General features: G+C 40.7%; 2 protein-coding genes across 5 annotated transcripts in view; one reads left to right on the top strand and one right to left on the bottom strand.

The window, feature by feature from the left end:
* SPATA9 (spermatogenesis associated 9) overlaps positions 1-737 on the bottom strand; it is a gene marked incomplete at its 5' end in the record, with an annotated part of 83,749 nt that extends 83,012 nt beyond the window's left edge. Inside the window, one exon of the mRNA XM_082458336.1 lies at positions 422-737. Coding sequence (XP_082314462.1) covers positions 422-737 — 316 coding nt within the window. The remainder of the gene's footprint in view (positions 1-421) is intronic.
* RHOBTB3 (Rho related BTB domain containing 3) overlaps positions 704-15,161 on the top strand; it is an 83,503-nt gene continuing 69,045 nt past the window's right edge. For all 4 annotated transcript variants that reach the window (XM_082458114.1, XM_082458115.1, XM_082458113.1 and 1 more), the window contains exons 1-3: positions 704-835; positions 1,016-1,241; positions 8,973-9,159. In XM_082458114.1, the coding sequence (XP_082314240.1) occupies positions 834-835; positions 1,016-1,241; positions 8,973-9,159 (415 nt within the window). In that variant the 5' untranslated portion in view covers positions 704-833. The remainder of the gene's footprint in view (positions 836-1,015; positions 1,242-8,972; positions 9,160-15,161) is intronic.

The following is a 15,161-nucleotide window of genomic DNA, read 5'->3' as shown; positions in this document are numbered from 1 at the left end:
GGAAAAAAAAAAAAAAAAAAAAAAAAAATTGGGGCTGCTGGAGCGGCCAGCGAGCTGGACTCCCAGGGAAGCTGGCTTCCCTCACCTCTTTTTTTTCCAGTCTTTAGGGAGCAGGGGCCTCACCGACCCACCCTCCCCTTTCCCCGGCTCTGGTTACAGCCTGTCGAGTTGAACAAACTTGCTGCAGGCGGATTGGCGATCGGGAGCTCTCGGGCTGCGGCGTCGTATTTATTAATTTATATTCCGCGGCGCCCCGCGCGCGGGCCGCTCCTTTGTACCCGGCCGCCGCCGCCGGGGCTCCGGGGCCTCAGCGGGGAGCGCGGCCCCCTCGTCCTCCCGACCCCCAAGGCCGGCACGTGCTGCTCCCGCCCGCCCGCACGCCCGGCCCGCCGAGGGGGCGGAGGCCCGGCTTTTCTCCTACCCTCTCTGGGCCAGAAGGAGGAGGAGCAGCGGCGGCAGCAGCAGCAGCAGCCGGAGGAGGCGACTGTTGCCCGGCCGAGGGAGCGCGGCGGAGCGGGGCTACGGCGCCCGGCAACGCTCGGCGGCCGCCGGGGAGGCGGGAGTGGCGCGGCCGGCCGGGATGTTCCCTGGCACTTCCTGACTGGCTGGCCGCGCGCACACGGCCAGACTCGCACGCCCCCGGCCCCCGTGGCTCGCTCGCTCGCTGGCTCGCGCGGGCCCGCTCTGCGTCGGCCGCGCCGCGGGGGAGGCGCGCTAGGGGGGACGCGGCCCGGCATGAGCTGATTGCGGGTGGATACGCCGCCGTCGGGCTCCTAGAAGCCGTGAGGAGCCGCTTTTCTCCGAGTCGCCGCCCTGCCCTTGGATTTGAGATCATGTATGTACGCGTCGCGGTCCTGCCATTGTCTCTACCCCAGCGCGTGCCGTGCGCCCCTGAGCGAGGGGCTCGTGCCCATCCCCGCCGCGCGCTGCCCCCCGCACTTCCTGTTGGGATGAAAGGGAGCCTCGCGCTGACCACGCGCCTTTTCTCCCCCTCGCCCCCGTCTCTGCCGTGTAGGTCCATTCACATCGTGGCGCTGGGGAACGAGGGGGACGCGTTTCACCAGGACAATCGGCCGTCGGGGCTCATCCGCACTTACCTGGGGAGAAGCCCGCTGGTCTCAGGGGACGAAAGCAGCTTGTTGCTGAACGCGACCAGTACGGTCGCGCGTCCCGTGTTCACCGAGTATCAGGCCAGCGCGTTTGGGAATGTCAAGCTAGTGGTCCACGACTGTCCCGTCTGGGTAAGGGCCCGCAGCTGCTCTGTGCAGAGGCTGATGGAGCTTTCCTTTTCTTTCTTTCTCTTTTTTTTTTTCTCCTCCCCTCTTTTCCCCTTTCAGGAATGTGGACGTCCGGGTCACCTGGGGAGAGTTTTTAAACATTTGGGGGAAAATCTTTGGTCCTTCGTTTCACTGGGCAGGGGCAGCCTAGTCAGAGAACACTCTTAGAAGGGAAAAAGCCCCAGTGGGAATGTGAAGCACTTAACGGGTACACTTCACGACTCTGGGTTGTCCCTTAGTAGACAGCTGACTGAATGTCCCAACCCCAAGGGACGAGGTCACTAAGTTTCACCAGCAGACAGCAGTGTTTTTTCATGCCTACCCTGTGGGTGATATAAAATATTAGTGTTCTAAAAATAAAGATCTCTGAAAGCTCAACACAGCAAAAATACATTTCACTGGGGCAGCTCAGAAATAGGACCCCTGGAAAGGGGGCGGGAAAGACAGGGACTGAGAATTAATTTTAAACGATTCTTTTATAGCACGATACACCTTTGAAAAAATTTAATTAGTGTTTTTAATTTTAATAATGCAGATATTTTTGATATATTTAGCCATTTCTTTTTAGTGACCGGTAAATCAGAAATATTGCTAATACTGTTTTGGGACTTGAAAAAGCTTTAAAATTTGCTATAATTAAAAGAAATCATAATGAAGTTGATAAATGCTAGTCTAATTCTTGAGTGATAAAAGAAGAAATCTACTCTCTGACATGTATAAATATTTTCAGTACACAATAGCATCATGTTTTGAATGTTTTCATGTAATCTTACTTGAAAGTTTCTGATACTTTACTAGTATAAAAGTTATATTGCAGCTAAGTATTATATTTTATAACAGAAGAAAGTTTAATGTCTAAAAAAATACAGATATCATTATGTGAGATTTACATTTAAACTGCACTTTAAGAAAACCGAATTAGGGACTATAGGGAACTAATACACCTTTCCAAAGAAAGGTATAGAATGTACATAAAAACATTTCTTATGCAAATTTCCATATTACTGAAAGAAAAGATCACTTGCCCAAATAAATTTTCAGCTAAAGTAAATTTGATAGGCTAAAATAAATGAAAAATGGGCTTTTTCAATAACAGGGATGCTATTAAATTCCTAATTATGACAGTGATGATGCTGATCATAGGAAGCATTGGTGGAGAACTTACTGGCTGGAGTCCATGCAAGCAAATGAAACCCTTCTTTTACTTCGGTCATTTCATTGTGAAAAATCTTACAGTCTAAAAACTAATTGGTTCTACACTCAGTTGAACAAATGTTGAGTGAATAGAGTAAATAAATGTAGGGAAAATAAAATAAGCTGAATTAGGATGTTAGGATAACCTTTCCTGCTTTTTCTTTGAGCAGTGAACTCTTTCCTTTTTATGTTGTTAGCTTAGCAAAAGCAATACTTGTGATCCCATGGATTGTAGTAAATGAAATCTTCCAAATCGATTGAAATAAGCCTTCACAGTCTGGATTGTTTTGGTCTTAAGTTTATTGTTATGTTTTATTATGCTAATCACCTTTGGTTTGGTTAGACTCTGGCCTTTTTTAAGACATTGAGTTTGTAACCAGGCACAGTTTTCTGGGTTATAGTGGTCTTCAGACATAGTAGAATACGTTTGTAGAGCTACTCTTTATAAGGTGCTTTTCTTCTCTTGGTGGAAAGTAAAAGCCCATCAGAGATATGAAAGTTGATTGTATTCATCAGCTGGTATTTGACATGTACTGAATCAGAATATTAAACATAGCAGAGCAGATAGAGCACAGGTTTTGATATCAAAAGGATCTGATTTCAGATCCTCACCTTGCGAGTTAGTGGCTGTGTTCCTGGGTAAAGTCACTCATCCTCTCTTAGCATTATTTTCTCTGTGTGTAAAATAAACATAATAATCCCTGCCTCCCAGAGCTGTGCTGAAGAATAAATGAGTTAGTATGTGTAAAGTTCTTAGCATCCAGACGGGCATGTAGTAAGTAATCAATAAGCCGTAGCTACGATAATAATAAAGTGTTTATCACAACTTTAGTATAGCCGTGTATTGCTTAAATGAAGCAAAAGTAAAGTTTTCCCACACATCATTCAAGATCTCCACACAAATAAAGTACATAGAGGCAGCCGTGTTAGTACTTAGTAGATGCTGTATTGCAGCCTCACAACCAAGTAGAATAAAGTTGTTGTTTTGCTGTAAAAATTAAGATTATTTTTCAAAAGATGAGTTCCATTCCCCAAATGTGGCTCCAAGCCTCGTGTTGCATAACTGCCTAGAGGAAATCCTGGAACTGATTTACAAGGGGTGGGAGAATTTGATTTCCTTCATATTTCTAGAAACCAGTGGAGCATTTTCTCTTTGAGACAGTTTGAGAAGAAATGTGGCATTGTTTTCTTGGAGTTAGAGTGAGATAGTTGTGCTTCTCTCCCTAGTTTTCTTCTGTATCTCCGCAGCCTCACTCTGGATCTTTGCCATATATACTTGGCACTTTTTAAATAAATGTGCTTCAACTTCATTATATGTAGCTTGTTGTTTAGTATGTCTCTCTCAAACCCACCCTTTTTTGTTATATTATTATTTTATTTCTAGATCTTTTCCTGTTTACCAAAAATATTCCATAAAAAGCAATGAGATAATATATGCACACTTTTCTTGGGCAGGGTTTGAAGCTCTGATTTGTATTAAAAATAAAATTATAGATTTATATCCTCAGTACCACAGAGTTAATGAAGCCAAAACCCATTTCCTCATGACATTTTCCCTTAAATGTCTCCTTTTTCTTTCTACACGTCTCCAGTAACTCTGGAATTTTGAACTATTTGGAATGCAGAAAGCAGTTACTTTTGATTTGTTCTCACAGAGTTAAATGGCTGCTTGATATTGGTCCCACTTAAGTTTAGTTTGTTCATCCCATTCATCTGACTTTGTCCTCTTTCTTTATTGTATTTATATACCCTGTTGTACTTATATACTTTGAGCTTGAATACTGTAACAGATACAGCTGGAACTGAATGGGTTTTGTGGTTTGGGATTTGGAAATTAGCATAGAGCTCTGCTGGGAAGCTTTCACATTTTCTTGATCTGTGTCCCAATTCACTTCTCCCTCCTCTTACATCCTCCACTAAGTTCAAGAATTTTGCCTTTGCTGTTTATATCCCCATAGTTTGCCTTTTTTTTTTTTTTTTTGGTTTTTAAATCTTCCTCTAAAAAGGCTCTGTCCATCCCACTCTCAGTAAAGTATTCATATCTAAAAATTCTGCAATTCTTGTTACGCAGAATATACTTGTAGGAAATACGCAGGTTGTGAGGGTGTAGGGAATTGGGAGAGGCTTTGCTGGGGCATGGCAGTGTACTGGTGAGAAGAAGCTCTCTGCAAAAGGGCATTGCTGTGACACTTCTCCAGAATTTTCTAACAGGATAAAAGCTCTGTCACAACTGATTGATTCAAACCCTGGTTTGGACTCATATTTCAAAGTGCAGACTTTCATAGCCCAACAGTTTTTGGACTTGTTAGCCATATCTAGCTGTCTGTTTTCTTAATCTAGCTTTATTACATCCTAGGAATACATACCAAAGGCCACATGAAAGGACAAATAATGATTAATAGTTAACCAGAATGTGAGAAGGAAGCCACTTATGCATATTTAGCAATGGTGTTAAGGTACATAACGATATTTTTCTTATACCACTATTCACACAGTAACTTTGAAAAATTATTTTTAAAATATCAAGGCGCAAAGTTTTAAGGAGTAGGGTCCATAATAAATTACTTTTGGCCCTAATTCTAAATATAAATATTATTAACTGTAGTCCAAAAGTAAACATTTCAAAACTGAAAAGCTTTATCCTGAATTTTTAATTGATATGAACAAAATACATGAATTGCACATATGTTCCTTACCATGTCAACATCATCTTATAAGACACACTATCGTTTTTGGAGCCATACCCCTCCGCCCCCCTTGTTCCCCTCACATGCACACTATATATATGCAGTACTGTCCAAAGAATGGATAAAGTTGAAAAATATATATGAATTTTGAGATATGGATAAAATATATGGAACGCCACAGAATTCACAGGGTATTATCAATACAATCTAAATCACTGAACAATCCTGCATTATCTAACTGGGTCACAGAAAATCCTCTGACGCTTCCTTACTCACATTGATGCTCTTGCATCTAATGAATAGTGTTAATTTTTGAAACTATTAGGTGATAAAGCTATGGCATAATTTTATTTTATTTTCTTGTGTATGGCATTTTATTTATGTTTTACTTCATGTGCATAAATCTAGCATTCTGATTTTTTTGTACTTAGTCTTAGTGGATTTTTTTTTTAACGTCTTTATTGGAGTATAATTGCTTTACAATGGTGTGTTAGTTTCTGCTTTATAACAAAGTGAATCAGCTATACATATACATATATCCCCATATCTCCTCCCTCTTGCGTCTCCCTCCTACCCTCCCTATCCCACCCCTCTAGGTGGTCACAAAGCACCGAGCTGATCTCCCTGTGCTATGCGGCTGCTTCCCATTAGCTATCTATATTACATTTGGTAGTATATATAAGTCCATGCCACTCTCTCACTTCGTCCCAGTTTACCCTTCCCCCTCCCCGTGTCAAGTCCGTTCTCTACGTCTGTGTCTTTATTCCTGTCCTGCCCCTAGGTTCTTCTTTTTTTTTTTTAGATTCCATATATATGTGTTAGCATACAGTATTTGTTTTTCTCTGTCTGACTTACTTCACTCTGTATGACAGACTCTAGGTCCATCCACCTCACTACAGATATTTCAATTTCGTTTCCTTTTATGGCTGAGTAATATTCCATTGTATATCTGTGCCACATCTTCTTTATCCATTCATCTGTCGATGGACACTTAGGTTGCTTCCATGTCCTGGCTGTTGTAAATAGCTCTGCAATGAACATTGTGATACATGACTCTTTTTGAATTATGGTTTTCTCAGGTATATGCCCAGTAGTGGGATTGCTGGGTCATATGGTAGTTCTATTTTTACTTTTTTAAGGAACCTCCATACAGTTCTCCATAGTGGCTGTATCAGTTTACATTCCCACCAACAGTGCAAGAGGGTTCCCTTTTCTCCACACCCTCTCCAGCATTTATTGTTTGTAGATTTTTTGATGATGGCCATTCTGACTGGTGTGAGGTGATACCTCATTGTATTTTTGATTTGCATTTCTCTAATGATTAGTGATGTTGAGCATTCTTTCATGTGTTTGTTGGCAATCTGTATATCTTCTTTGGAGAAATGTCTATTTAGGTCTTCTTCCCATTTTTGGATTGGGTTGTTTGTTTTTTTGATATTGAGCTGCATGAGCTGCTTGTAAATTTTGGAGTTTTTTTATCCTTTGTCAGTTGCTTCATTTGCAAATATTTTCTCCCATTCTGAGGGTTGTCTTTTGGTCTTGTTTATGGTTTCCTTTGCTGTGCAAAAGCTTGTAAGTTTCATTAGGTCCAATTTGTTTATTTTTGTTTTTATTTCCATTTCTCTAGGAGGTGGGTCAAAAAGGATCTTGCTGTGATTTATGTCATAGAGTGTTCTGCCTATGTTTTCCTCTAAGAGTTTTATAGTATCTGGCCTTACATTTTGATCTTTAATCCATTTTAAGTTTATTTTTGTGTATGATGTTAGGGAGTGTTCTAATTTCATTCTTTTACATGTAGCTGTCCAGTTTTCCCAGCACCACTTATTGAAGAGGCTGTCTTTTCTCCATTGTATATTCTTGCCTCCTTTATCAAAAATAAGGTGACCATATGTGCGTGGGCTTATCTCTGGGCTTTCTATCCTGTTCCATTGATCTATATTTCTGTTTTTGTGCCAGTACCACACTGTCTTGATTACTGTAGCTTTGTAGTATAGTCTGAAGCTCAGAAGCCTGATTCCTCCAGCTCCATTTTTCTTTCTCAAGATTGCTTTGGCTATTCAGGGTCTTTTGTGTTTCCATACAATTGTGTAATTTTTTGTTCTAGTTCTGTGAAAAATGCCTTTGGTAGTTTGATAGGAATTGCATTGAATCTGTAGATTGCTTTGGGTAGTAGAGTCATTTTCACAATGTTGATTCTTCCAATCCAAGAACATGGTATGTCTCTCCATCTGTCTGTATCATCTTTAATTTCTTTCATCAGTGTCTTATAGTTTTCTGCATACAGGTCTTTAGTCTCTTTAGGTAGGTTTATTCCTAGGTATTTTATTCTTTTTGTTGCAGTGGTAAATGGGAGTGTTGCCTTAATTTCTCTTTCAGATTTTTCATCATTAGTGTATAGGAATGCAAGAGATTTCTGTGCATTAGTTTTGTATCCTGCTACTTTACAAAATTCATTGATTAGCTCTAGTAGTTTTCTGGTAGCATCTTTGGGATTCTCTACATATAGTATCATGTCATCTGCAAACAGTGACAGCTTTACTTCTTTTCCGATATGGATTCCTTTTATTTCTTTTCTTCTCTGATTGTTGTGGCTAAAACTTCCAAAACTATGTTGAATAATAGTGGTGAGAGTGGACAACCTTGTCTTGTTCCTGATCTTAGAGGAAATGGTTTCAGTTTTTCACCTCTGAGAATGATGTTGGCTGTGGATTTGTCACATATGGCCTGTATTATGTTGAGGTAAGTTCCCTCTATGCCTACTTTCTGGAGGGTTTTTATCATAAATGGGTGTTGAATTTTGTTGAAAGCTTTTTCTGCATCTATTGAGATGATCATATGGTTTTTATCCTTTAATTTGTTAATATGGTTTATCACATTGATTGATTTGCGTATATTGAAGAATTCTTGCATTCCTGGGATAAACCCCACTTGATCATGGTGTATGATCCTTTTAATGTGCTGTTGGATTCTGTTTGCTAGTATTTTGTTGAGGACTTTTGCACCTATGTTCATCAGTGATATTGCCCTGTAGTTTTCTTTTTTTGTGACATCTTTGTCTGGTTTTGGTATCAGGGTGATGGTGGCCTCGTAGAATGAGTTTGGGAGTGTTCTTCCCTCTGCTATATTTTGGAAGAGTTTGAGAAGGATAGGTGTTAGCTCTTCTCTAAATGTTTGATAGAATTCGCCTGTGAAGCCATCTGGTCCTGGGCTTTTGTTTGTTGGAAGAGTTTTAATCACAGTTTCAATTTCAGTGCTTGTGATTGGCCTGTTTATATTTTCTGTTTCTTCCTGGTTCAGTCTTGGAAGGTTGTGCTTTTCTAAGAATTTGTTCATTTCTTCCAGGTTGTCCATTTTATTGGCGTATAGCTGCTTGTAGTAATCTTTCATGATCCTTTGTATTTCTGCAGTGTCAGTTGTTACTTTTTCATTTCTAATTCTATCGATTTGAGTCTTCTCCCTTTTTTTCTTGATGAGTCTGGCTAATGGTTTATGGCATAATTTTAAAACAAAGTGTTTATTTTTAAGTACAGGTGTTGAAAGAGGTTGCTTATTCCATCAGAGTCTCAGGAATTCTCTAGATTCTATTTTACTATTACATAGTTGTCCAGGCTAAATGAATAAATAAAAAAATTTAAAGACTTGATAGACTTCAAATGTTTTAAATTTCACGTAGTTACTTTTTAAAAAATAAATTTAAAAAATGAATTCCAAAAATTAAAATATAGTAAAAAAGTTAAACTAATATGTTACAGTTTATTTCATGATGGATTTGAAGATAAGCAGACTAAAGATTGCTCTTTACATTTTGGTTTAGGACATTTTTGACAGTGATTGGTACACCTCTCGAAATCTAATTGGAGGTGCTGACATCATTGTGATCAAGTACAACGTAAATGACAAGTTTTCATTTCACGAAGTGAAGGATAATTATATTCCAGTGATAAAAAGAGCATTAAATTCAGTTCCAGTTATCATTGCTGCTGTTGGTACAAGACAAAATGGTAAGTATTTAATTTTTCTTTTATATGAGAGTGCAGGTACCGTATTAATTTTGAATAGCATTAAGCTTATAAATGATTAGTACAGTTTTTTTGTGTGTTTTTTTTGAAAGCAAAATGACTGTGGGTTTAAATGCCATCTGTTATCTCTTCATCATTGGATATGGTAATGGGACATCAAAGGAAAGTATCACAAACTACTGCTGTGATTCTGATGGGTACAAGTTTGTCTTTTTTTTTTTTTTTTTTTTAATTTTTATTTATTATGTTTATTTTTGGCTGTGTTGGGTCTTCGTTTCTGTGTGAGGGCTTTCTCCAGTTGCGGCGAGTGGGGGCCACTCTTCATCGCAGTGCGCGGGCCTCTCACTATCGCGGCCTCTCTTGTTGCGGAGCAGAGGCTCCAGACGCTCAGGCTCAGTAGTTGTGGCTCACGGGCCCAGTTGCTCCGCGGCATGTGGGATCTTCCCAGACCAGGGCTCGAACCCGTGTCCCCTGCATTGGCAGGCAGATTCTCAACCACTGCGCCACCAGGGAAGCCCCACAAGTTTGTCTTTTAAACTGCTGTTCTGTAGAAGTGAAGGAAGTCAGTAATTGTGTTCTTTTTGATATAGGAGAGGTATTAGGCTGACACTGAGCCCTGGAAAACTCTTTTTGACAATCTAAGGGACTATTCAGTTGGGAAGGATAGATTGTTCACATAAGGATGTGGGATTGGGAGCAGTGTTTTTAGGTAGGTAGCAATGAGTGAGCTGAATACACTGACAACACCACCTAAGAGAGAGGATTGTTGACTCCGTAGCTGATGGATTAATTTGGTTCAGTCAATTTCAGTAGTTGCTTCTGTGCATACTATTGGCAGATATCTCAGGGTCAACTCAGAATCCACTTTGAATTGGTGGTATTTTATAGTTCTTAGTGGTTATTTCCTCAGTAAATCTGTCTTAAAATTTCATTTTTACTCATTTTTTATTTTTATTGAAGTATAGCAAAATAAAGGACATTAGACTTCAGTAATTTTAGAGCACAGTTTAATGCATTTTTGCACATATATACAGCTATGCAACCATCACACATCTCAAGATCTAGAACATTTGCCTCACTCCAGAAGCCTCTCATGCCTCTTCCCAGTTGATAACACCCCTCCCCAGAGATAATTGCTATTCTGACTTCTAACAACATAGATTAGTTTTACCTATTCTTGACCTTCATACAGATGGAATTATACAGTATGTAGTGTCTTGTGTCTGCCTAATTTCAGTTAACGTGATACTTTTGAGATTCATCCATGCTGAACTTATCTGTAATATATTCTTTTTATTGCTGTGTATTATTCCATTGTATGAATACGCCATGATTTCTTTCTTTCCTTTTTTTTTTTTAAATTTATTTATTTATTTTTATTTTTGGCTGCATTGGTCTTTGTTGCTGTGTGTGGGCTTTCTCTAATTGTGGCGAGTGGGGGCTACTCTTGGTTGCGGTGAGCGGGCTTCTCATTGCGGTGGCTTCTCTTGTTGTGGAGCACAGGCTCTAGATGCATGGGCTTCAGTAGTTGTGGCATGAGGGCTTCAGTAGTTTGTGGCTCGTGAGCTCTAGAGCGCAGGCTCAGTAGTTGTGGTGCACGGGCTTAGTTGCTCCGCGGCATGTGGGATCTTCCCGGACCAGGGCTCGAACCCGTGTCCCCTGCATTGGCAGGCGGATTCTTAACCACTGTGCCACCAGGGAAGTCCCCCATGATTTATTTCTGTATTCTCCTTTTAGTGATGCTTAGGTAGTTTCCTAGGAGTAGGATTGTTGGGTCATATGGTAGGTATGTTTTTAGTATTAGTAGATATGAATAAAGCAGGGCTGACCCTTCTTTGACCGTATGTCCCCTCTACTTCCCTAACTTTCTTTTTATTGCTAGTCATGATTCTTGAACGAGTCATCCACACTTCCTGAGTGCACTTCCTGACTTCCCATTCATTCTTCAGTCCACTACAGTCTGACTTTGACTTTCACAATTACACTGGGTTTGTTTTCACTCAGGGCTGCCAGTTATATGCCTATTGCCAAACTTAATTTACATTTTAATAACAATCCTCCCTTTGAAATTATTCAAATACACCTCTCCCTCCACTTAATAAAGCTACTCTTTCTTTCCTGTTTGTTCTAATTCTCTTTCTTCTTTCCTGGCGCCCTCATCCTCCCTTACACACATATACCAAATCAGTACATCCGGTAGTTGTTGCCCAGGGTCCCATCCTTTAGCTTCACCTCTTCTTGCTGTTTACTCTGACCATGGACCTGCTAATCTGTTGCCCTAGCTTCCCCTGTATAGACACTGGTGATTACCCGGACTGTTTTTCTGGCTCCAGTCTCTCTTCTGACCCATGTCTCCACAGACATCTTCCTCTTTCTGCTGAGTTCCCTGTCTTGGTGAATGATGCCAAACCTATCCATTCACCCAAACTAGAATCATCCAACCCAACTTTCGTTCCTATTCCCCATATCCCGTTGACTAAGAAGCTCTTTTGACTTTATATTTTAAATTAACCTCAAATTCATTGCTTTCTTGGACCCAAACCAAGGATCATAACCCTAGACATATAAACACTAATATATATAAAATAGATAACTAATAAGAGCCTGCTGTATAAAAAATAAATAAAATTCAAAAATTCAAAACAAAATTCATTGCTTTCTCATCATCTTCACTGGATTTCAGTTCCTATTCATTTAATTCTCTCTCATAATGACCTTCATTTTGGTCTAAAGAGGCAGTTCCAGATTTGCAGGATCTGAAACTTACACAATTTTAGAGGTCCTTTGTAAGAAAAAAAACTACAAAATTACAGATACATATATGTATACAAATGAATACTTATTTAGAATGTGAAAAGAAAGCACAAGAAGTTACAACTCCGAAAAAGCTGTCAAATACGACAGACATTAAAAAAAGTTTCTATTATTTAAAAACCTGGGCCTCCCTGGTGGCACAGTGGTTAAGCTTCCGCCTGCCAATGCAGGGGACACGGATTCGAGCCCTGGTCTGGGAAGATCCCACATGCCGCGGAGCAACTAAGCCCGTGCACCACAACTACTGAGCCTGCACTCTAGAGCCCGTGATCCACAGCTACTGAGCCCACAAGCCACAACTACTGAAGCCTGCGCACCTAGAGCCCGTGCTGTGCAACAAGAGAAGCCTGTGCACCGCAGTGAAGAGTAGCCCCCGCTTGCCACAACTAGAGAAAGCCCGCGGGCAGCAACCAAGACCCAATGCAGCCAAAAATAAATAAGTAAATAAAATAATTTAAAAAACAAAAAAAACCTGACACTTCTTTAACTTTTCGTATATTTTTTGTGCTCACAGTCTTTGCAGTTCTTCACATGATAACCACTTTTTGAGATTTTCTATAGGGAGAAGAGAATGATAGTTTTTCTTCCAGCGTATTTCTTCATTCTCCACATCTTTGTGATGCTGGGCACTTCGGTTTTTGTTGTGTTTGTCTTTCAGCTCTGCCTCTTTGTGTCATGACGCCAAATTAGTCTGCACAGTGGGTGGAAGAAGCATTCCTGAAGGCCATTCATGTACCAAGACAGCTCGCAAACACTTACAAGGAAGTGACTACAAACCACAAATAATATCTCGCTAAACCTAAATTTAAATTCCCCTTAGCAGGATCCTAAAAATGTCCGTGGCTACTCCAGAGCTGCCTGATGCAAGGTGAAGTGAACTGGACTGGAGAGAGACTTATGTCTTAACCAGACATAGTCAGAATATCTTATTTTGCAGATTTTACAAAAGCATACATCATGTGAAAGAATCTAATGCCTAGGTTTCTCCCAAGGCTTTGGAAACAACCCACAAGGAAGGGCCTTGAAACAGGCTTCCTGGTAAATCAGCCTCTGGTCTCCTTTTCCTGCGTGGCTTCTTTCTGAAATGAATCCTCTCAGAATAATCATTCTAGAATATGTCAGATCATGGTACTCAATTCTTTAAAATCTTTAGAAACTTTCTTCTTTTTTTTTTTCTAACTTTTATTTGCAAAATTTCAAATCTAAGAAACTTGATAAATATAGGACAGTGACCTCCAGAAATTACAAATACAAACACACACACATACACAGCACACACACACTTTTTTTTGTTTGAACCATTTAAGAGTAAATTGTAAACATTATGGGATTTCTTCAATCCTGATTAATTAAACATGTCTCATCTAAGAACAGAGTCATTTTCCTATTAACCATAATGCAATCATCACTCAAGAAATATACTATGACCTATTATACTATTATTTAAAATATAACCCATATTCACATTTTTCGATGTATTCCAAAGCTGGTTTTAATTGTTTTTTGTTTTTTTAATCCAGGATGAAATTAAGAACTATGCATTGCATTTAGTTGTCAAGTCTCCCTGGTCTCTTTTAATTCAGAACAGTTCCCAATCACCCAGCCTTTTTCTGGGGGGTGGGGTATCTTTCATGACATTTTTAAAGAATCCAAGCCCATTATTTTGCATGATTCCTTCAGTTGTGATAACTGTGGTTACAAAATAGTGATTTCCTATCATTCCTTCTACACTTATTACTTGGCATTCTTCTGTAAATAAGGCTTTCCCTTTTCTCTGCTCCCACGTCTTTCTTTAAGAGTCACTATGATTCATGGGTTTGTTTCTTAAATTCAATATTTTATCATCTGTTCTTCTCATTATTCTTTCTGATACTCCAGTTACCCCAGATTTGCCTAGGGGAGCCTCTTCATGCTCTCTCCAATTAATTTGAGTCCTTCCTTGCTTTCTGGCACAGATGTTCCAGGCTCATCTTAGGCTTGGCCTGCTCTAGGACCCATGGGCCTCTCTACTTCGCTGGCGTCCTCAGCTAACCTCCACTCAGTTGCCCTTGGTCTCCTCCTCAACCCCCTTTGCGAGGCAATGAGCACTTACATGTTGCTGCAGTGCACGAGGTCCCACCTGTCGTCCAAGCCTCAGCATCCCTCTTTGGTCGTCCTGTGTGTACTGCCTGCAGCCCCTCAGGTTTTCCTAGTTTCTGGGCTGATGAGAGTCTCCTAATGTTTGAGGGCTGCTGCATGTGCACAACTCCCTTCCTCCTCTCTCTTTCTCCCTCCCCCATCCCTTGCTTCCTTCCTTTCTTTCTCCTTCCCACCTCTTCCCCCTCCCCCTCATTATTTCATGATTTCTGTGATTTGGCAGGGAGAGGAGATTGCAGTGTGGGCTTAGCTTGCTCTCTTGAAAGTGGAAGCGATGTCTTCCCTTTTTTCTCACCTTCAGGCCTCAGTATGTGCTATACTGTGTCATGCTCTGAGTGGACTGGCCCTCTGCACAACCCCTGTCATATCTGCATAGCGAATTCATCCTTACCCTTTAAATCGTTCCCTCTTCTGTGAAGCCTTCCACAATCCCCCAGGTAGAGTTAATTTCTTCTCCTCTGTTCCTATGGTGATTTTGTACACCTTTATTTTAGTACTTTTTTTTTTTTTTTTTTTGGGCTGCGTTGGGTCTTCGTTGCTGCACACGGGCTCTAATTTTGGCGAGCGGGGGCTACACTTCGTTGTGGTGCTCGGACTTCACATTGCGGTGGCTTCTCTTGTTGCAGAGCTCGGGCTCTAGATGCGCGGGCTTCAATAGTTGTGGCACGTGGGCTCAGTAGTTGTGGCTCGTGGGCTCTAGAGCACAGGCTCAGTAGTTGTGGCACACGGGCTTAGTTGCTCCGCAGCTTGTAGGATCTTCCCAGACCAGGGCTCGAACCCATGTCCCCTGCATTGGCAGGCGGATTCTTAACCACTGCACTACCAAGCAAGCCCCAGTACTTATAACTGTCTGCAGTCATATCTGTCTTGGCTCAGTTGACTATGAGTTTCATTTATCTGTGTATCTTTATATCTCTGCTATTTGAGGTGTGCTAGGTGCTCAAAAAACATTTGTTCAGTGAGTAATGAATGGCTTTATGAATGATATACAGAAGTGAAAAGATCATTTTCACTAACAGGTTGAAATTAATTTA

Source organism: Balaenoptera physalus (genome assembly GCF_965194825.1).
Source record: "Balaenoptera physalus genome assembly, chromosome: 3".
NCBI lineage: Eukaryota > Metazoa > Chordata > Mammalia > Artiodactyla > Balaenopteridae > Balaenoptera > Balaenoptera physalus.
The sequence above is the reverse complement of the archived record's forward strand: the minus strand, read 5'-3'. Positions and strand labels throughout refer to the sequence as shown.